Genomic DNA, 22,560 nt, shown 5'->3' with positions numbered 1-22,560 from the left:
GTGGGGTGACTGAATGGGTGAGGAAATGGATGGTTGGGGAGTGAACAGTGGGGTGATAGAATGGGTGAGGAAATGGATGGTTGGGGAGTGAACAGTGGGGAAAACCTCCACGAGTGTCGCTGGCTAAGCTCACAAAGGGGTGGTACGATGGAGGCATTGCTCTCCCCGACATTCAACGTTATTATTGGGCAGCTCATCTCGCGGCCATTAATCAGTGCACGTACAGGTCACAGATAGATCCCGGGTTCAGCATGGACGGAGGGTTCCTACCTGGGGGTAGTTACAGGAGAGCACTGTATGCCAATCCTTCTAAATTGAAACTAACGGGGCCTACCAACCACTCAGTTAAAGTATGGAGAGAAGCCACTCTAAGCTTGGGGTGGAAGGATAAAATCACGGGGGCCACCCCACTCTGGGACACAGCCCAGTTTGGGAATCTGAGAGTCACACAAGGATTTGACAAATGGGGCTTAATTGGCTTATCCCAGGGCACAAGTCCTAAAAAAAGAAGTGGGGGGACTCTCCAAGGTAGGCGTGGTCACAGGAAGTGACATCACGACAGGAAGTGACACCATGACAGGAAGTGACATCACAACAGGAAGTGACATCACAACAGGAAGTGACATCGCATGTAAGGCAGATCTATCATTTGCGTATATTGCAAGATTTAACATTTGAAGCTGCTTGGTACTTAAGCCTGTGACTTAAGGTCCCTGTATGGAGGAATTAGCAGCCCAAATGTGGATGAAGTTTGGCGTACAACTACATTAGTCAAGCCATTAAGTGCTGTAATTTAGGCATACTAAAACATGGGACCATGAACAAAAGTAGAATTAGTGTGTTGAAAAAAGCCGAAGAAAAGCACATACTAGAAACTACAATAGTGATTATCAAAACTATAAAATGTATTACGCTACCTAGAACACGACATTTACATTTATTAACAAGTATAATACACTTTGACCATGAGAGAAAAAAATGCAAGGTGCACACTTACAGTTAAAGCCTGATACTCTGTACATCTGTTATTTCAGACATTATGGGAGATGTTATATTGCCACAGGATGTCTGGCCATGGAAAATGTGAGACAGCTTTTATCATTGTAAGCTATCAATTAAAAAACGACCATGCGTCTGCATATCTTTTATTGTGCTGGGCTGTAGGATCGACCTTTCTAGATTGATTATCATCTGCATGACGATGAGCAATCAACCACCTGTTCACATATGGCACTGGATTCCAAAGAGGAAGAGGAGGACCCATGAGGTTTATGAACATTAATGATGAAAGGCGTCCGATACCAAGTCAGTTTCGTATGGGTGACATTACCAAGTTAATTGTGCTGAAACCACTTTCGCAGTCACTTGAACTCACAGGAAGTGTGTTTATCGCCCTCAAAACAGGTTGCAGTTGCTCTGGAATGTCATTACCCCCATTATCAATATCGTCTCTGAAGCCTTCAGATACGCCTTTGTAATTAAGACAGAACCTCCTGCAGAGGTTTTGCAGTTTCTCCTCACCTTCAAACCCTGGGCTCTCAATGTCATATGTGCCATGAACACATTTTCAAAACGCTACAGGAAAGTTTGACTGCAAGATTTTGTATACATTACAGGTTCCCAGAGAGGCTGCTTCCCACACTCGACAATGACTATTACACACAGTAGGGCTCCATATTCACGTTATTCTATCTATGAGTGTTATATGTTATCTCCCCACCTATTGTAAACTAGCGACTCTGTATTAAATAGTTTTGTCCCAGCTGCCTCTCTCTAGCTGTGGCTAGATTTATTTATTTTATTTATAAAGTTTTATACAGCGCGAACTTGATCCCGAAGGATATCAGAACGCTTTACAATTTGCAGCAAAGGTAACAAATCAGAAAATTAGTCTAACATTGGGAATCTTGGCTGAAGACAATGGAGCTGCCGGGCATTAACTTGGGTCAATGCCTAAATTTTAGATATATTAACTGGCCATTGTATTTATTTTAGCAGATTTATTTATTTCTATTTATTTTAGGAAATGTATTTAGTTTTGGTATATTTTAGTTTGACTTATTTGCCTTCATTTACTTCAGTGCAACAAAATATAAACATTGCTTTACTTTTTATTAATACTGTTTATTTTTGTGATAGTTCCTAAAAAAAGGGCCGATTATGACTCATGCATTGTAATGGTTGTTTCCCCCTTTACAGAGACTACTTACTATAAAATTGGGGTGGGCCTAGCTCATGATGTAATTTTGTGGGGACCCCTTGAAGAAAGCGGGCAGAACCTTTGCAAAACTTTGTGCCCTCCTATCCAGTAGTGCAATTATCCAAACACTGACAGGATTGAGCCTAAATTAAAAATATACTGACATACGTAATGCCAAGTCAGACGTCATCATGGAGTCATGTTTAAATGAACAATCCAGCGCCATCCTACACCTCCCCATTCCACAAAATTATACAATTCAGACCGACAACACAAACTAGAAGGGGGCGTTGCTGTCATCATTAAACATTCCATGTGGCAACAGCGACACACGGAAGAACACACAAGGGTACACCATCATACTACTTACATTTTGTCGCCTGGTGTCAATTTTTCAATGCAGGGCTTAATTTGTGCCAGTGCTTAGCGCCGGCACTTAATTGGCAGGGCCGGGTCTAGTGGGACTCTGATTCTACATGCACGAGGCGCACAGTGCATGTAAAATGTTTTAATTTAACTTACAGCACACTTGCTAGTACTAATACTTAATTAACTCCTCAAGTCTTGTGCAGCCGCATCGCATTGTGTTTAGTTTTTCACATCTCAGTTTACCCATAATTGTTCACGATCACTTGAATAATGAAATATTCTGAGTGGGAGAGCTCTTTGGCAGCACTCTGCCAGGTTTCTCTCTCGTCACTCTCATGCTGCTGTGTTAAAGAGCCTCGGTTCTACCGCACAAAGAATTAGGGTGAACAACTGGCATTGATGCAAATTCAGGACGGTGAGTGTAAAAATTCAGGACAAAGGTTCAAAATTCAGGACACAAATTCAGGACAGGAGGTCAAAATTCAGGACAAAACTTCAGGACAATAGGTACGTTTTACAGACACATCAGAGGTCACGCAATACTATATAAGTAAGCCCAGCCATTTCCAAAAATATTCAACCATTTGCAAACCTATCCATCATGTATCCTTCCATCTATCATTTCACTCATCCATCCCTTCATCCATCCCCTCATCCATCCTTTCACTCATCCTCAATTATCCATCCATCCACCCTTTCACCCTATCCATCTGTACAGTTATCCATCCACTCTTCATCCCATCCATCCATTCACTCATCCATTCAGCCATTTACCCTTTCACCAATCCAGCCATCCTTTCACTTACTAATCCTTCCACCCATCCACTCTTTTAGTCATCCATCCATCTTCCCTTTCTCTCTCCATCGACCCTTTCACTTAGCCTTCCTTCCATCCATCCATCCACCCATCCATCCATCTACTCATCCACTCATGAATCCATCCATTGCCCCTTTCACTCATCCATCTATCATTTCACTCCTTCACACATCTATTCATCCTTTTGTCCATCTACCCTCCCTTTCACTCACTCATCCATCCTTACACCCACCCTTTCACTCATATGTCCATTCATTCACCCTTGCACTTATCAATCCATCCATCATTTCACTCATCCACCTACCCCTCATCATCCACCCACTATCCACCCACCCACTCATCCATCCTTTCACCCACCCACCATCCAATCCACTGATCCATCCTTTCACCCACCCACCATCCACCCACCCACTCATCCATCCATCCTTTCACCCACCCACCCACTCATCATCCATCCATCCATCCTTTTACCCATCGACTCATCATCCATCCATCCATCCTTTCACCCACCCACTTATCCATCCATCCATCCCTTCACCCACTCTCCATCCGTCCATCCTTTCACCCACCCATCATCCATCCATCCATCCCTTCACCCACTCTCCATCCATCCATCCTTTCACCCACCCATCATCCATTCATCCATCTGTCCTTCCCCTCATCATCCATCCATCCCCTCATCATCCATCCATCCTTCCCCTCATCATCCGTCCATCCTTTTCCCTCATCATCCATCCATCCTTTTCCCTAATCATCCATCCATCCTTCCCCTCATCATCCATCCATCCTTTTCCATCATCATCCATCCATCCATCCATCCTTCCCCTCATCATCCATCCATCCTTCCTTCCCCTCATCATCCATCCATCCTTTTCCCTCATCACCCATCCATCCTTTCCCTTCATCATCCATCCATCCACCCTTCCCCTCATCATCCATCCATCCATCCATCCATACATCCTTTCCCTCATCATCCATCCTTTCCCGTCATCCATTCATCCTTCCCCTCATCCATCCTTCCTTTCATCCATCCTTCCCCTCACCCATCCATCCATCCCATCCATTTATCCTGCCCTTCATCCATCCTTTTCCTCCATCCATCCATCCATCCATCCATCCATCCATCCATCCTTCTCCTCATCCATCATCCTTCCCCTCACCCATCCATCCATCCCATCTATTTATCCTGCCCCTCATCCATCTATCCATCATCCTTACCCTCATCCATCCTTTCCCTCACCCATCCATCCATCCCATCCATTTATCCTGCCCTTCATCCATCCATCCTTCCCCTCCATCCATCCATCCATCCATCCTTCCCCTCATCCATTTATCCTTCCCCTCATCCATCCATCCTTCTCCTCCATCCCTCATCCTTCCCCTCATCCATCTTTCCCCTCATCAATCATCCAGCTACCCTTCCACCCATACATCCAGCTATTTACATTTTCTCTCCATCCTTCCCCTCACTCATCAATCCATCTATCCTCTCTCATTATCCATATATTCAATCTTTCATTCATCCATTCACCCTTTCACAAATTCATCCAGCCATTCACACATCCCTTCACGTACTTACACGCCCACCTTTCCATATTATTTTGAGCTGATCCCTTTTGAGAAGAAGCCCATCAAGAACTTCACCCTCGCTGCAGGGGCCGTTCCAGGACTGGGACAGAAGCCACCCAGGGCGGAGACAGGATCCACCACAGGGGGGGACAAGAGCCATCACAGGCGGCGGTGGACTGGAGCCACAACATGCGGGACAGGAGCCATCACAGGCGGGGGTGGACTGGAGCCACAACATGGGGGGACAGGAGCCATCACAGGCGGGGGTGGACTGGAGCCACCACATGGGGGACAGGAGCAGGAGTCATCACAGGAGAGGGAACGTGATCCACCAGGGTGGGCACAGGGGTGGGCATGCAGTATTCTAGTATCATCTTGGGCTCCTCTCCTGCACAAGACAACTAGAAGACAGGCTCTCTGTCCAAAATGCCATCCCCCACTGTGATATACAGTACTTACAGGAGATACTGTAAGAGAACTGATTGAACTGATTGTCCTCCATACTTTGTTAATCAGTGTGGGTGCGATTGTGCCATTTCTTTATTGTATTACATTATGCATGTTTGAAGAACCAGGTTTGCTTACAAATTAGTGACAGTAATTACGCTCGGTGAAGAGAAGCAGGTCAGCATCGGAGTCAAGAAGGGAGGTGGGGGCAAGCTGTGCCCGGTTAAAATTACAGACAAATGGTAGGTGCAGGGGCGTGGTGACCACCGGCGTGCTTGGTAACTTCCGGATTCAGCCAGCCACTCGCCCACCCGGAAATGCTTTATTTACTTTGTGCGCGCCGCGCTCCCGTTTTTTAATGGTGGACGCAGTTTTGATTTAGCAGGGTGGACGGCGTCCACCCTGAAAAACCCTCGGAAATAAGTGGGGGGATGCCGTCCACCCGCGTGGTTCCCCGACTCGTGCCCTGGCTTATCCTCAGTAGGTGACCCTTGGAGGGATGGAGAAATACTCTCCTTTGAACAGCTGAGAGACGCATATGACCTGGCGGCTTCAGAATACTACAGATATCTCCAGGTTAAGCATGCGTTGCAATCGTTGATACCTAAGGGTGATAACCCACCTCATCGCTCGAGGACAGAATACTAGATGGCCACCTCCCAGAGAAGGCAATCTCCATTATATATAGGAAACTAATAAACAATTCCCCAGATACCTGTCTCCTCCTCCGTTCACATTGGGACCATGATGTAGCCGCGCTAGCTTCTCGAAAAGAACAGCAGTCTCATCCAGAATGAGACTTGGTCAACTCAAAATATTACATAGAATATACTATTCGGGACAAACATTGATGAAGATGGGTTTTAGGGTGGGCGGACTTTGTGTTAGGGGATGTGGGCTTGATGGTACATTCATACATATACTTTGGGAATGTCCGTTAATTCAGAGCGACTGGGAGAGGGTAACGAGCTGTATGACAGACGTCATGGGGATAACTACAGATTGCAACATAAAATGATGTCTCTTAAATATCTGGGGCCCTACAGACCTCAACGTCAAAGAGAAGATATGGGTATCGGTGGGAATGATGGTGGCCAAAAGAAATATGGCAAAATTGTGGGGGGCGAGAGAAAAATCATCCATGAGGATTTGGGAAAACGACATGGATCATTACATGTTCACCGAAAAAAACGGTATATATTGCATGAGGATAACCAAATAAATGGTCGCAAATTTGGCAAAAATGGAACACTTACAAGGGGGACATTTGTGAGCCACCGAGAGTTCTACCAACTATGGATATGGACTGAATGCCACCTGTTGTATATTGCTACCACGACTGGAGCTATGTTTCAGATGTGGAGACTTGCAAATTGCGATAATGATGTATGATACTATCTGTAAAGTGTTATTTTATATGTTAATTGTTTAAATAAAAATAATATTTTTTATTTTAATGAAAGTTTGTCAAAGAAAATCAAATGCACCAGTCTTTTCCCTTCAATCTGGCAATTTCTCTCATTTAGGTCTCTGTAAATCCAGACTCAAGATGTGGTCAATTATTTATTCAGGTCCTTTATACGCCTTAGCGCCTTCAGAGTAATCATAAACAGTTAAATGAGGGATAAGGAAAGGGGGGTAGATCCCCGCTGAAGGCATGAACTGGTCTTACAGCCGCCGCTCCCCTGGAGGTGGAAGCGGACTGGTCCAAATCTGGTTTGAAGAACTCAGTTTCCAAGAGCTTCCTGACCTGAAGATACCCGATGAGACAGGGAAGCTGTGGGCTTTCAGCATTCTGAGGTCTGGGTCCTGGTGCTCTGAAGACCCGCCTCCATGCTTGAGATGCTTGAAGGATCACGGTGGACCAGATGAGAAGCGACTGAATCTTACCTCTGGGCTTGGACTCCGTACCTATGCTCAAGTCCTATGAGTTAAGGTATTCATATTCATGCCCTATCACAATCGGTGTACCTGTAACTATGTCCTATCTCAACCACTACGCCCGTAATTGTGCCCTTTCGCAATCATTGTATCGGGTACTATTCACTGCACCGTTCATATCAACCACTGGACCTGTAATCGTGCCCTATCAAAATCATTCTATCCATAATTACTCACTGTTCAAGTAATTCGCTAGTCCCATAATCGTGACCTGTCACAATCATTGACCAGTGTACCAGTAATTATTCACTGTTCATATCAACCACTAGACCTGTAATTGTGCCTTATCACACATTTGTGTCTGTAATTCTCACTCTTACTAATGTTGTCCCTGTAATCATGCCCTGTCACCATCTCTGTACCTCTAATTATGGCATGCCACATTACTGCACCTCTGATCATGTTCTATTACAACCACTGGACCTGTTATCGTTCCCGATCATACATGGCACTCACCCACCCAACATCTCCCCAGGGCGGAGGGGACAGAGAGAAGTTCTCTAGTCCCCCAGACCCATCATTAGGGGGTCACAAGCACCACCCAAGCTTCCAGAGGCAGCTCGCAGGGAACGGGGGTGGCAGGGCGGGTGGAGGGTGGAGGCAGGGGGGGTCGGGCGGCAAAAAAAAAAAAAACTTCCCTTTTGCCAGCCGCCATTTCCCCTCAGCTCTGCTCTCTTCTGTTGCCGCCATCTCTCATTAGCTTCCATTCCAAACAGGAAGCACTCAGGCTGCCTCCCCATAGCCAATCACAACGCTGCAATGCAGTGTTGTGATAGGTCTGAGCGCCGTGGTTCGTGCTCAGACAAGCCGTGGGAGCCTGTGCATATTCCCCACCAGGCAGTGTATTACAGTCTGGTGGGGAACATGCAAAGTGCGCATGACTGTTTTGCCGGCCATGCAGCCATGTCCGCTGGTAGTGTGCAAACCACTCCTCCCTGTGACACCAACCCCGCCCCAACCCACCACCATAGTGAAAAATGAAATGAAAATAACGAGGTTATTAGTATTTTAATATTCATTTGCCTGCTTTGAGAGCACTGGAGCGACGTACCTTCTGGAGGTAGATTCCGTGTCGTCTGAGTACTCGGAGGATGTGCGCCAGGGGTCGGTGCTCGTGGTGGTGAAGGTGGTCTCTCTTTGCATCGGGGTGGGCCTGCAAGGAGAAGAAGTCACAGCCTGAAGGTCTCGGTCACATGTTCATCTATTGTCATGAACTCAAGCACAGGGGCAACAGGGCAGCGCCCTCCTTCAACCAGTGAGCGAAGCAGGGGCGCAGCGAGTGAGCGGGCGATGGTGAGGTGTGAATGATGGGCGGGAAAACATGTGCGGGGAGGCAAACGAGTGAGGACATGGATGGGTGGGGAGTGAACAGTGGGGTAAATTAATCAATCAATCATTACACTTATAAAGCATGCTACTTACCTGTGAGGGTCTCAAGGCGCAGTGGGAAGGGGGTGCTGCTACTGCTCCAAGAGCCAGGTTTTGAGGAGTCTTCTGAAGGTGAGCAGGTCCTGGGTCTGCTTTAGGTGGGTAGGGTGGGTGTTCAAGGTCTTGGTGGCGAGGAAGGAGAAGGATCTGCCACCGGAGGTAATTTGTTGGATGCGGGGTACAGCGGCGAGTGCGAGGCTGGCGGAGCAGAGCTGGCGGGTGGGGGTGTAGAAGCTGAGTCGGCTGTTGAGGTAGGCTGGTCCGGTGTTGTGGAGTGCTTTGTGTGCGTAGTTTGAAGGTGATCCTCTTTTCGACGGGGAGCCAGTGTAGGTCTCTCAGGTGGGGGGGTGATGTGGCTGCGGCAAGGGGCGTTGAAGATCAGTCAGAGGGAGGTGCTTTGAATGTGTTGAAGTCGTCGCAGGTGTTTGGCCGGGATACCTGCGTAGAGTGCGTTACTGTAGTCTAACCTGCTGCTGACTAGGGCCTTGGTCACCGTTCTTCTTATTTTGGTGGGGATCCACTTGTAGATCCTGCGGAGCATGCAGAGGGTGTTAAAGCAGGAGAGGGAGACAGTGTTGACCTGCTTCGACATGGAAAGGGAGGAGTCGAGGATGATTCCGAGGTTGCGTGCGTGGTCGGTGGGTGTTGGTGCTGTTCCCAGCGTGGTCAGCCACCAGGAGTCGTCCCAGGCGGACGGGGTAGTTCCGAGGATGAGGACCTCCGTCTTTTCCGAGTTCAACTTCAGTCGGCTGTTCCTCATCCAGTCGGCAACAGCCTTCATTCCCTCGTGGAGGTTGGTTTTAGTGGTGTGTGGGTCCTTGGTGAGGGAGAGGATCAGCTGGGTGTCGTCGGTGTAGGAGATGATGTTGAGATCGTGCTGGCGGGTGACGTGAGCGAGGGGGGCCATGTAGAGGTTTAACAGCATTGGGCTGAGGGATGAGCCCTGGGGTACGCCGCATACGATGTCAGTGGCTTCGGAGTGGAAGGGGGAGGCGGACGCGCTGGGTTCTGCCGGAGAGGAAGGATGTGGTCCAGTCCAGGGCCTTCTCTTGGATTACGGCTTCTTGGAGACGTGTCTTTAGTGTGCAGTGGCAGACCGTGTCGAAGGCGGCTGACAGGTCAAGGAGGATGAGGGCTGATGTTTTGCCGTTGTCTAGCTGGATCCTGATGTAGTCTGTGGCGGTGATGAGGGCTGTCTCGGTGCTGTGGTTTCTTCGGAATCCGGACTGGGACGGGTCTAGGATGTTATTGTCCTCGAGGTAGCGGGTCAATTGCGTATTGACGACTTTCTCGATGACCTTCGCCGGGAACGGGAGCAGGGAGATGGTCTGGAAATTCTTGAGGTCCTTGGGGTCCAACTTAGGTTTTTTGAGGAGGGCGTTGATCTCAGCACGCTTCCAGCTTTCCTAAAAAGTGGTTGTCTCGAGGAAGATGTTGATTACCTTCCGTAGTTGGGGTGGGATGGCTGTGTCAACTTTGTTGAATATGTGGTGTGGGCAGGGGTCTGACGGTGATCTTGAGTGGATAGAGTTCATGATCTTGCATGTTTTGTAGTCGTTTACGTTGGTCCAGGAGGTCAGGCAGTTGAAGCTGGTGGTGTTCGCAGGGGTGGTGGAGTCTGGCGTAGTCAGGGCGGTTGTGGTGTTGAAACTGTCGTGGATGTCAGCGATCTTGTGGTGGAAGAAGGTGGCCAGCGAGTAGCACAGTTCTTGTGAGGGCGGGATGTCATTGGTGTTGGCGCTGGGGTTGGAGAGTTCCTTCACGATGCTGAAGAGCTCTTTGCTGTCGTGTGCGTTGTTGTCCAGGCGGGCTTTGAAAGAAGATCTCTTGGCTAGTCTGATGAGGTGGTGATGTCTGCTGGTGGCATCTTTGTGGGCTGCGTAGCTGTATGATGTTTATTCGTGGAGCCATTTCTTCTCCAGTTTCTGCCATGCTCGTTTGGAGGTCTGGAGCTCTTTGGTGAACCATGTGGCTTTCTTGCTGGTGCGGCTGTTGGAGGGTTTCTTGAGTGGGGCGAGGGTGTTGGGGCAGTCGTTGATCCATTGTCTGAAGTTCGGTGCGGCGGTGTCTGGGTCGGTGGGTGGGAACTGGGTGCAGGTGGTGGTCAGCTGTTCTTCGGTGACTTTGCTCTAGCAGCGGCGGGGCAGCTGTTGGGTGCGGTGGTGCTTGGTGGGCTTCTTGTAGGTGAAATGGATGCTTCGTGATCTGTCCAGTGGAGTTCGGTGGTGTGGTTGAAGGTGACGTGCGGGATTGTGGAGAAGATGGGGTTAAGCGTTTGGCTGGCGGCGTGGGTGGGAGCGGTGAGGGGTTGACTGAGGCTGAGGTTGGCGAGGTTGTCGATCAGGGTGGTGGAGTTGGCGTCGTTGTTGTTCTCGAGGTGGAAGTTTAGGTCCCCGAGGAGGATGTAGTCCGTGGAGGCGAGTGCGTGGGTGCTGACGAGGTCGGTGATGGAGTCATTGAACTGTGGCCGGGGTCCGGGGGGGTCTGTAGATGAGGGTTCCTCTGAGAGTGGTGTTGGGGTCGGTGTGGATCCAGAAGTGCAGGTGTTCGGCGGTGCTGATGGTGTCGTCTGCGTGGGTGGAGACCGGGTGGACTTGTGTACGATGGCTATTCCTCCTCCAATTCCATTGGTGCGGTCTCTGCAGGAGATCTGGTAGCCGTCCGTGATGGCTATGGCGATGTCGGGTGCCGAGGAGTTGTTCCACCAGGTCTCGGTCAGAAAGGCAACGTCTGGAGCGGAGGTGTCAAGCAGGTCCCAGAGCTCTACGGCGTGTTTGCGTGCGAAGCATGTGTTTAGGAGTAAGCAGCGGAGGTGGTTGGGTCCGGTCCTTGGTGGTTTGGTGGTTCTGTCACAGGTGAAGGTGCAGGTACGGCAGGAGAAAGGTCCGTGGGTGCGATTCGGGGTGGCCTGGAAGTAAGTGTGGTCTCGCCCGGCGTTGAGTGCGTGTAGGGTGTTGGCGTTGTTTCGTAGTCTGGCGTCGTATCGGAGTATGGCGTCGGGGTGACTGAATTGGTGAGGAAATGGATCGTTGGGGTGTGAACAGTGGGATGACTGAATGGGTGAGGAAATGGATGGTTGGGGAGTGAACAGTGGGGTGATAGAATGGGTGAAGAAATAGATGGTTGGTCGGTGAACAGTGGGGTGATAGAATGGGTGAGGAAATGGATGGTTGGGGAGTGAACAGTGGGGTGATAGAATGGGTGAGGAAATGGATGGGTGGGGAGTGAACAGTGGGGTGATAGAATGGGTGAAGAAATAGATGGTTGGTCGGTGAACAGTGGGGTGATAGAATGGGTGAGGAAATGGATGGTTGGGGAGTGAACAGTGGGGTGATAGAATGGGTGAGGAAATGGATGGGTGGGGAGTGAACAGTGGGGTGATAGAATGGGTGAAGAAATAGATGGTTGATCGGTGAACAGTGGGGAGATAGAATGGGTGAGGAAATGGATGGGTGGGGAGTGAACAGTGGGGTGATAGAATGGGTGAGGAAATGGATGGTTGGGGAGTGAACAGTGGGGTGATAGAATGGGTGAGGAAATGGATGGTTGGGGAGTGAACAGTGGGGTGATAGAATGGGTGAGGAAATGGATGGTTGGGGAGTGAACAGTGGGGTGATAGAATGGGTGAGGAAATGGATGGTTGGGGAGTGAACAGTGGGGTGATAGAATGGGTGAGGAAATGGATGGGTGGGGAGTGAACAGTGGGGTGATAGAATGGGTGAGGAAATGGATGGGTGAGGAAATGGATAGGTGGCGGGTGAACAGTGGGGTGAAAGAATGGGTGAGGAAATGAATGGGTGGGGGTGAACAGTTGGGTGATAGAATGGGTGAGGAAATGGATGGGTGGGGAGTGAACAGTGGGGTGATAGAATGGGTGAGGAAATGGATGGTTGGGGAGTGAACAGTGGGGTGATAGAATGGGTGAGGAAATGGATGGGTGGGGAGTGAACATTGGGGTGATAGAATGGGTGAGGAAATGGATGGGTGAGGAAATGGATAGGTGGCGGGTGAACAGTGGGGTGAAAGAATGGGTGAGGAAATGGATCGTTGGGGTGTGAACAGTGGGATGACTGAATGGGTGAGGAAATGGATGGTTGGGGAGTGAACAGTGGGGTGATAGAATGGGTGAGGAAATGGATGGTTGGGGAGTGAACAGTGGGGTGATAGAATGGGTGAGGAAATGGATGGTTGGGGAGTGAACAGTGGGGTGATAGAATGGGTGAGGAAATGGATGGGTGGGGAGTGAACAGTGGGGTGATAGAATGGGTGAAGAAATAGATGGTTGGTCGGTGAACAGTGGGGTGATAGAATGGGTGAGGAAATGGATGGGTGGGGAGTGAACAGTGGGGTGATAGAATGGGTGAGGAAATGGATGGTTGGGGAGTGAACAGTGGGGTGATAGAATGGGTGAGGAAATGGATGGTTGGGGAGAGAACAGTGGGGTGATAGAATGGGTGAGGAAATGGATGGTTGGGGAGTGAACAGTGGGGTGATAGAATGGGTGAGGAAATGGATGGTTGGGGAGTGAACAGTGGGGTGATAGAATGGGTGAGGAAATGGATGGGTGGGGAGTGAACAGTGGGGTGATAGAATGGGTGAGGAAATGGATGGGTGAGGAAATGGATAGGTGGCGGGTGAACAGTGGGGTGAAAGAATGGGTGAGGAAATGAATGGGTGGGGGGTGAACAGTTGGGTGATAGAATGGGTGAGGAAATGGATGGGTGGGGAGTGAACAGTGGGGTGATAGAATGGGTGAAGAAATAGATGGTTGGTCGGTGAACAGTGGGGTGATAGAATGGGTGAGGAAATGGATGGGTGGGGAGTGAACAGTGGGGTGATAGAATGGGTGAGGAAATGGATGGGTGAGGAAATGGATAGGTGGCGGGTGAACAGTGGGGTGAAAGAATGGGTGAGGAAATGAATGGGTGGGGGGTGAACAGTTGGGTGATAGAATGGGTGAGGAAATGGATGGGTGGGGAGTGAACAGTGGGGTGATAGAATGGGTGAAGAAATAGATGGTTGGTCGGTGAACAGTGGGGTGATAGAATGGGTGAGGAAATGGATGGGTGGGGAGTGAACAGTGGGGTGATAGAATGGGTGAGGAAATGGATGGGTGGGGAGTGAACAGTGGGGTGATAGAATGGGTGAGAAAATGGATGGGTGAGGAAATGGATAGGTGGCGGGTGAACAGTGGGGTGAAAGAATGGGTGAGGAAATGAATGGGTGGGGGGTGAACAGTTGGGTGATAGAATGGGTGAGGAAATGGATGGGTGGGGAGTGAACAGTGGGGTGATAGAATGGGTGAGGAAATGGATGGTTGGGGAGTGAACAGTGGGGTGATAGAATGGGTGAGGAAATGGATGGGTGGGGAGTGAACAGTGGGGTGATAGAATGGGTGAGGAAATGGATGGGTGAGGAAATGGATAGGTGGCGGGTGAACAGTGGGGTGAAAGAATGGGTGAGGAAATGGATCGTTGGGGTGTGAACAGTGGGATGACTGAATGGGTGAGGAAATGGATGGTTGGGGAGTGAACAGTGGGGTGATAGAATGGGTGAGGAAATGGATGGTTGGGGAGTGAACAGTGGGGTGATAGAATGGGTGAGGAAATGGATGGTTGGGGAGTGAACAGTGGGGTGATAGAATGGGTGAGGAAATGGATGGTTGGGGAGTGAACAGTGGGGTGATAGAATGGGTGAGGAAATGGATGGGTGGGGAGTGAACAGTGGGGTGATAGAATGGGTGAGGAAATGGATGGGTGGGGAGTGAACAGTGGGGTGATAGAATGGGTGAGGAAATGGATGGGTGGGGAGTGAACAGTGGGGTGATAGAATGGGTGAGGAAATGGATGGTTGGGGAGTGAACAGTGGGGTGATAGAATGGGTGAGGAAATGGATGGGTGGGGAGTGAACAGTGGGGTGATAGAATGGGTGAGGAAATGGATGGGTGAGGAAATGGATAGGTGGCGGGTGAACAGTGGGGTGAAAGAATGGGTGAGGAAATGAATGGGTGGGGGGTGAACAGTTGGGTGATAGAATGGGTGAGGAAATGGATGGGTGGGGAGTGAACAGTGGGGTGATAGAATGGGTGAGGAAATGGATGGTTGGGGAGTGAACAGTGGGGTGATAGAATGGGTGAAGAAATAGATGGGTGGGGAGTGAACAGTGGGGTGATAGAATGGGTGAGGAAATGGATGGGTGAGGAAATGGATAGGTGGCGGGTGAACAGTGGGGTGAAAGAATGGGTGAGGAAATGAATGGGTGGGGGGTGAACAGTTGGGTGATAGAATGGGTGAGGAAATGGATGGGTGAGGAAATGGATAGGTGGCGGGTGAACAGTGGGGTGAAAGAATGGGTGAGGAAATGAATGGGTGGGGGGTGAACAGTTGGGTGATAGAATGGGTGAGGAAATGGATGGGTGGGGAGTGAACAGTGGGGTGATAGAATGGGTGAGGAAATGGATGGTTGGGGAGTGAACAGTGGGGTGATAGAATGGGTGAAGAAATAGATGGGTGGGGAGTGAACAGTGGGGTGATAGAATGGGTGAGGAAATGGGTGGGTGAGGAAATGGATAGGTGGCGGGTGAACAGTGGGGTGAAAGAATGGGTGAGGAAATGAATGGGTGGGGGGTGAACAGTTGGGTGATAGAATGGGTGAGGAAATGGATGGGTGGGGAGTGGGGTGTTAGAATGGGTTATAAAATGCATGGGTGGGGAGTAATACATGTGTGAGTATCTGGTGAGTGAACTAGCAGATAGGTCACCTGGGGTGTAAATGAAATAGACAATAAGCGAGTGGAGTGTTTTATGAGCTTGTGTTGTGTGCGTATCCCAAACACAGTCACCGCGAGGAGAGGCAGCGCGGACCTACTGGGCACGGAGAGAAAAATTACAATTTACAGAAAAGGCGAATTTCAACTTTATGGAAAGTACAGTACATAGATGCATCGGGGTCCCTGCATGGATATACGGATGGATATGGATGGAAAGGGTTAGAACGTTCCAGTATTTGGGGGTAACTCTACATGAAAATCTATCTTGGGTTCCACAGATAGCAAGATCCCGTTTAAAGTTATCCCAAATGGTGGGGGCAATTCTGAAGGTCTCGAATTCATCAACCTTCAAACCAGTTAGTCCAGCCTTGGAGATGTATAAAACCCAAGCCAGAGCAGCTTCATCCTATGGTGGTGAGCTGTGGGGTCATAATGTTGGGACAGAACTTGTCAAGGTGGAAAATAACTTCCTTAGACGTTTGCTGGCTCTACCACAAGGTACACCCCTGCTACCACTGAGACTAGATCTGGGGCTCCCTTCAATAGGGGACGAACTGGCTCTAAAGCCGTTTAGGTTTTGGCATAGGCTTTGGTCTACTAGTGAACTCTCCCACTATAGGCAAGATCTGAAGCACGTTCTGAGTCTTAACTGTTGCAACAGAATTCCATGGGTGGCATATGTAAAACGAGAATTCTATCGACTGGGACTGGCTGATCTGTGGGATGATCCCGAAAGAGGTTGTCTAGGGGTGTCCCGCAAAATGCTCACCAAGACTTTCAAGGACAAGACCCTAACTTCACTCGTGTGTGCCTTGAAGATCGGCTCCCTCACTGTACAACTCTTGGCCACCAAACTTCTTTTTACTTTGAAGGATACATGGATATTATATTCTCTATCACTGCAAGGAAACTTTTTATCCAGTGGAGGTTTGGCACACTGCCCCCTAAAGCCTTTACAAGTAAATGGACAACGCTGGACGACAAAACCTGTCCTGGGTGCAGCACGAATGTGGAGGACGAACTACACGTGCTGTTTTTTTGCCCTGCTTACAAAAGACCGAGAAAGTACTGGCTAGTGCCACTCTGTAGGAATCTGGGCTTCAGAAACTATCTACAATCATACAGAATTCTGAAGACAAGTACCCTGCACTTTATTGTTTTCGCTGTAGGAAAGTATTTAATGGCTATGTGGCAGATAAGGGGAAAAATACTGAAAGGGTAACTCTTAACCTCTAAATGTGAAATGAACTGTAACGAACTGTAGTAAACTGGGTTTTTAGTTTCCCAGATTCTTACATGCTTTGAATTAATTAGTCCTTCGCTTCCCTGTATTGGTTTTATATTGTATGTTTGTATGTGTTTTAAATGTTTTTACTGTATCTTTTATGGTCTTAAATGGCCGAAATAAAGAATTTTTGGATATGGATGTATAGATGCATGGATGTACTCAAGCCTTTCACATACATCTGTTCTGCATTCACTACTGTATTCTGAGTTCTTCGACTTCTACTGAAGTGCCTCCATAGAGACATACACAGATGTCCACTGAGAAAATTCCACCTCCTCAGGCCTCAACTGAGCTATTCTTCATTCACTGACCTATAGTCAGACTTTTGATTCTCAGAACTCCATTGAAGAATAAAACATATGTGCACCTCAGTTGAGGTACTGCGCAATCAGACTCAGGCATTCCGTGTTGACGGACTTCCATGGAGGCGCTCTACTTTGACGGACCTCCATTAAATAATTCCATATTCATGCACCTCCAGTGAGGCGCTGTGCATTGACCAACCTCCAAGGTCATACTCTCAGGGGGCTCACACACCCCAGATGTAGGACAGGGAAGACCAAACCTCAAGTTCATACTCTTAGGGGGGCTCACAAACTCCACAGACAGACGACAGGGAAGACCAAATCTCAAGGGTGTACTCTCAGGGGGTCCCACACCACAGAGAACACGAAGATCAGAAATAAAGGTCTTTTAGATTGTGGGCTTGGTCGATGGCGATTACCATATGTGCAGGTGTATGAACCTCTAATATTCTCTCTTTTGCAGAGAAACACCATGTTGATTCATCATCAGCTGCATCCCTGGGGAGCTCGGGGAGCGCAGGGAGCTCACTCTTCAATTATGTCCCATCACTGACTCTCTTAGTATCACCCAAAGTAAAAGAGGAACAGGGGGAGCTCAGCCTCCTGACGAGACTTCAGATAATACAAAACTCAGCAGCATGACTCATACTCGACCTCACCAGATGGACCCGTCACACCCCACCTCAAGAAGCTGCACTGGCTCCCGATCCAGAAGAGATGCCAGTTCAAGATGCTGATAGATGCACACAAAGCCCTGCATGACGAAGGACCAGAATACCTCAACAACACATGACCTTCCACCAACCTACTTGACACCTATGATCCGCCTCTCTCTAAAGTGCAGACACCCCCCGGATCCGCTGTGGCAACAGTTGAGGACACTCCTTCTCACACCTGGTGGCCAAAGCTCGGAATGGCCTCCCTCTGCCCCTCAGAATCGCCTCATTGCGTTGGCAATTCGGGTATGGACTCGATGCCTGGCTGTTCAAATGAACTGACCACCACGAAGAAGTGAGCAACTCAGAGACCCTCACAGGTGATTTGCCGCACTTTATAAATCCTGTTTGATTGATTGAGCCTCAAGTTTGTCCCATTGCTTGGGTCTTTCCGTGGTCCTTGCTCCAGGTAGAAGCACCCAAGGAGCTCAGTGTCCACAAAGCAGGAGGTAAGAGGCATGTTCAGTGACATCTGCTGAAAGCCCCTCTCATCTGAAATGTCCTCTGTGGAGGACAGACAAGAATGATCCCCAGTGACCTTCTGCTCCTCTACGCGGCTCAAGCAGTCTCAATCGTTGGTGCTGCTGGGGTAGGGGCTCAGCCCAAAAGGAAGAGACTAGGGCCATGAACTACTTCAGCACCCTGCACCAAACAGCGGTCATAGTGGACATACCTCACTCAGTGCTGCCCAGGGGTAGAGTCCCTCTTCTGAGTCAGTTTAACCGTCCCCGGAATTATTCACAAGATGTCATACTGATTCCAGCTTTTCGACCCTGTCCATTTGGACATGGACATCTCAATTAGAAAGGCGTCTCCTTGTAGCGCGGATTCGACCTCCGACACAGGTCCAGCTCTCGGACACGGCACAAGCGACTCACCTGGTGTAGGAATCCTGCTTGGAGGCCTCTGCGTCTTCCGGACTCCTATAGTTGGACTCTCTGGTGATGGTGGATGTGGACGTCGTGGTTCTGGGTTTGTCCGCTGAGTCTGAGCTGTACCTGGACAGGAAGGAGAAACACTGGTTAAGATTTCAGTGGAGGCTCTTGAGACCCAACAAGAGCTAACGCAAACCTCAATGTGGTTCTTAGAGGTCGGTAGAACAGTGCTGAGTACAGAGACCCCTTTCTGGATCGAAGCGGAGCTCACAGTAGGAGGCAGAGGTAGAGAGGACAGTACTGAGTACAGAGACCCCGTACTGGGGCAACACAGCGCTCACCATGGGACGTAGAAGTAGGGAGAGCGATGTAGAGCAAGGAGACCCCATACTAGAGCAATGCAGAGCTTGTTGTGTGGCTTGGAGATGGGGAGGGCAGCGCTGAGCTCGCTGGGGGCCTTGAATGACGGGGAGCAGTGAGAGGTGCAGAAACCTGGCTCTGGATCAACTCTGGGGGACTAGCTGTGAATGTCAGGAGGCAGAGGAGCAGTGCAGCCCTGGTCTGGACTCATGCTGTGAGGGAGACATCCAGAGGTCCCCAATTAGACAGCACTGGGATATTAAATGCCAAACCTTAAAATACATTGAACTTTCTTTCAAGGTGAGTGGGATCTGAAATATGTATAAGGCTGCAAATTATTCTGAAGTGGAGGTAAGTAACCCAGCTAAAGACACAACTGGATACAGGGGAACCACAGAGCCCAGTGGTGCAACTGGGAACCACACATATCACTCCAAGACTTCACTCTAGAGGGAGCTGGGCTCGCAGACCCTTGTGGGAGGAAGCAGCGCCCTCAGTCGCAAGGACACCACATTGACTGTTGGCTACACTGAGGTTTTTATTTTGGGGGATGTGTTGGAGGCCACGTGGAACTAGGAGGGCATTCCACCTTGAAGATTTGAGAAACCATTCGAGAAATCTTGATTTCTGAGACAAAGCTGCCATTGCCAGACTGAGCTGTGTCGGTTCTAGAGAGGCGGGCTACACCGTGGTCCCCCGCCCTGCATTCCATGTTCTCGATCATGGACTGTCTAGAACTGGGAGCCAGGAACAGAGAGGAAAGAATGGGGGCTAGAGGGTGGTATGGGGGTCACCTAAAATGACGTGTAGTCTCTACAAGAATATCACAGGGCTTCTGGAAGAAAACCACATTGGAGGAAACCAAAGCATAGAAAAACACTTTTAAGGAAAGACAATTTTAAGTAAATACAAACAAATCGAAAATTAATGAAAGCATTTTAAAGAAAAAACATTTGAAGGAAAATCCATTATTACATTACAATTAAGTGAAGTTAGGGGTATTGAGGGTTTTTTGGGTTCCGGGATGGGTGATGTTTAGGGCTGATGTGGGGCTTTAGGGTTCAGGGGTGGTTGGGAGTTCAGGTGTAGAAAAGTTTTTTTTTAGGATTCATGGATGAGAGGAGTTGAGGAGTAGTGAGGGGTTTTGGGGTTCAGGGATGGGTGATGTTTCGGGATAATGAGGAGTTTTAGGGGTCAGGGATGGGCAGAGTTTTGGTATAGAAAGGGGATATTTGGGTCTAGGGATGGGTGGACTTTAGGGGTGGTGAGGGCTTTTTAGTGATCAGGAATGGGTGGAGTTTAGGGGTGGTTAGTGGTTCTTAGGGATCACAGGTAAATGGCGTTTACGGCTGGTGAGGGATTTTAGGGTAAACAGATGGGCAGTTTAGGTCTGGTGAGGGGGTTTAAGGTTCAGTGATTGGTAAAAATGAAGGCAGGTGAAGAGTTTTTAGTGTTCAGGGATGACTAGAGTTTAGGGGTGGTGAATGTTTTAGGGGTCATTGGTGGAGTTTATGGGTATAACGAATTTAAGGTTCAAGAACGGGTAGACTTTAGTGTAGAGAGGGGTTTAATAGGTTCAGGAATTGGTGGAATTTAGATATAGAAAGGGGAGATTTGTGTTCATGGTTGAGTGGTGTTTTGGGCTGATGAGAGGCGTTTAAGGTTTAAGAATTGGTAGAGTTTAGGTTTGATGAGGAGTTTCTAGGGGTCTGGGATGGATGGTTGTTTAGGGGTAGTGAGGGTTTTTTAGGGACCTGGGATGGGTATTGTTTAGTGGTAGTTAGGGTTTTTTGGGGTCAGTGATGTGTGGTGTTTAAGGATGGTTAAATGTTTTTTAGGTTCAGGGATGGGTGGAGTTTAGGGGTGGTGAGGGGGTTTAAGGGCTCAAGGATGGGCGGGGTTTAGCAAAGAAAGGAGTGTTTAGAGTTCAGGATGGGCAGAGTTTAGGGTAGGAAGGGTTTTTAGGATTCAGAGATGAGAGGAGTCTAGGGGTCGAAAGTGCTTCCAGCATTTAGGGGTGGGTGGAGGAGTTTAGAGGTAGAAAGGGCTCTGATGGTTCAGAGATGTGTGAGGTTAGACATCAGCGATAAGTGTTCTTTAGGTACGGGGCTACTTCAATGTACAGGTCAGTTCGTCTTTTTGTAAAAAAGCATACTTTGAATTTCAAAGCAGTACTTTATACTAGACAATCCAATTGCGAATAGAATACAATACACAGGATCACAACTCCCGTGTGGCACTACACAGCGTCCCTCCTTTCTGAGCTTTCTCCCACTGAGTGGCCCTGCCTCGGTGGCCTCCCAGGAAGCTTTGGTAGAGGCATTAATAAGACTCAGATGCAGGATACATTTCCCCACAAGTCAAATGTGCAATGAGCCCACTGTTCACTCTTGTTCTTATTCTCCATTGTCATAGTGGGCAGAAAAACAGCCTTTGCCCTTGCCCTCCTCTCAGCTCGTGGCTGGGTACCCTGTTTCTGGGCAGATGCGGAGGCATGGCAAGGCGGCTGCGACCAGACATTGGCAGTGCACTGGATGAGGCGGTTGCAGCCTGACCGAGGCCGAGGCACCTGGTAAGGTAGATGCAACCTACCCTAGGCTGATGTAGTCTGTTTCAGTTCCTCCCAGGAATTACAGAGAGAGACAGGTAGACCTCTGGAACACGGGTCGCACCAAGTTTCTCTCTCTATGACAGTCCAGTTTCTCTGGGTGGTCCTCAGGCCATTACCATGCTGGCCTCTTCCTCCTGGAGAGGTTCTCCTCCTGCAGGGCCAGGCAGACACCCTCCCTCTCTTCGTAGACTTCTAGGCACTAGGCAGACCCTCAGCTCCTCCAGCAGAAACTGCAGCCTTCGGGTGATGACGTCTCAGCTCCTGGAGGCCGGCTGCCAGGCAGACACCCTCCCTCTCTTAGCAGGCTTCTAGGCACTAGGCAGACCCTCAGCTCCTCCAGCAGAAGCTGCAGCCTTCGGGTGATGACGTCTCAGCTCCTGGAGGCCGGCTGCTAGGCAAATGCCCTCCCTCTCTTAGCAGGCTTCTAGGCACTAGGCAGACCCTCAGCTCCTCTAGCAGAAGCTACAGGCTTCTCAGCTCCTGGAGGCCGGCTGCCAGGCAGACACCAGCCCTGGTCACTCAGCAGGGAGTGCTCTGTGGAGCCCTCTCTGCCTTCGGCCTGGGATTTGACCCAAGTGGGGTTGCTTGGGTCCCACATTCCCTAGAAAGGACGCTCTCCGCTTCGTAATCGCTTGGGATGGTTCTCTTTCAAGTGTTCTTCTCAGGGAGCTCTCGGATGCAGCCTTTTTGGAAAGTGATGCTTCTCACAGCCGGTGGCACCAGGGCTCTCTGCAGACTGGAGCACCCACAGCGTGGGCACAATGAAGGGTGAGGTTTCTGCATCTGGCTGGCATCTGGCATCAGGCTTCTCCTCGAATCTCCATCACCTGCACGACTGAAACTTGTCCCACCCTCCACCCTTTCG

At 49.4% G+C, this 22,560-nt stretch overlaps 1 protein-coding gene across 3 annotated transcripts in view; it reads right to left on the bottom strand.

Annotated features, from left to right (window-relative positions):
* The window catches only part of LOC147689445 (uncharacterized), a 388,546-nt gene that overhangs the window by 39,100 nt on the left and 326,886 nt on the right, over window positions 1–22,560 (bottom strand). For 2 of the 3 annotated variants that reach the window (XM_086942213.1, XM_086942212.1), the window contains exons 18-19: window positions 18,728–18,847; window positions 8,395–8,496 (exon numbers count right to left, since the gene is read on the bottom strand). In XM_086942213.1, coding sequence (XP_086798339.1) covers window positions 8,395–8,496; window positions 18,728–18,847 — 222 coding nt within the window. The remainder of the gene's footprint in view (window positions 1–8,394; window positions 8,497–18,727; window positions 18,848–22,560) is intronic. The other variant, XM_086942214.1, reaches the window with a different exon arrangement.

This window comes from Lissotriton vulgaris, chromosome 10 (assembly GCF_964263255.1).
Source record: "Lissotriton vulgaris chromosome 10, aLisVul1.2, whole genome shotgun sequence".
Taxonomy (NCBI): Eukaryota; Metazoa; Chordata; class Amphibia; order Caudata; family Salamandridae; genus Lissotriton; species Lissotriton vulgaris.
The sequence above is the reverse complement of the archived record's forward strand: the minus strand, read 5'-3'. Positions and strand labels throughout refer to the sequence as shown.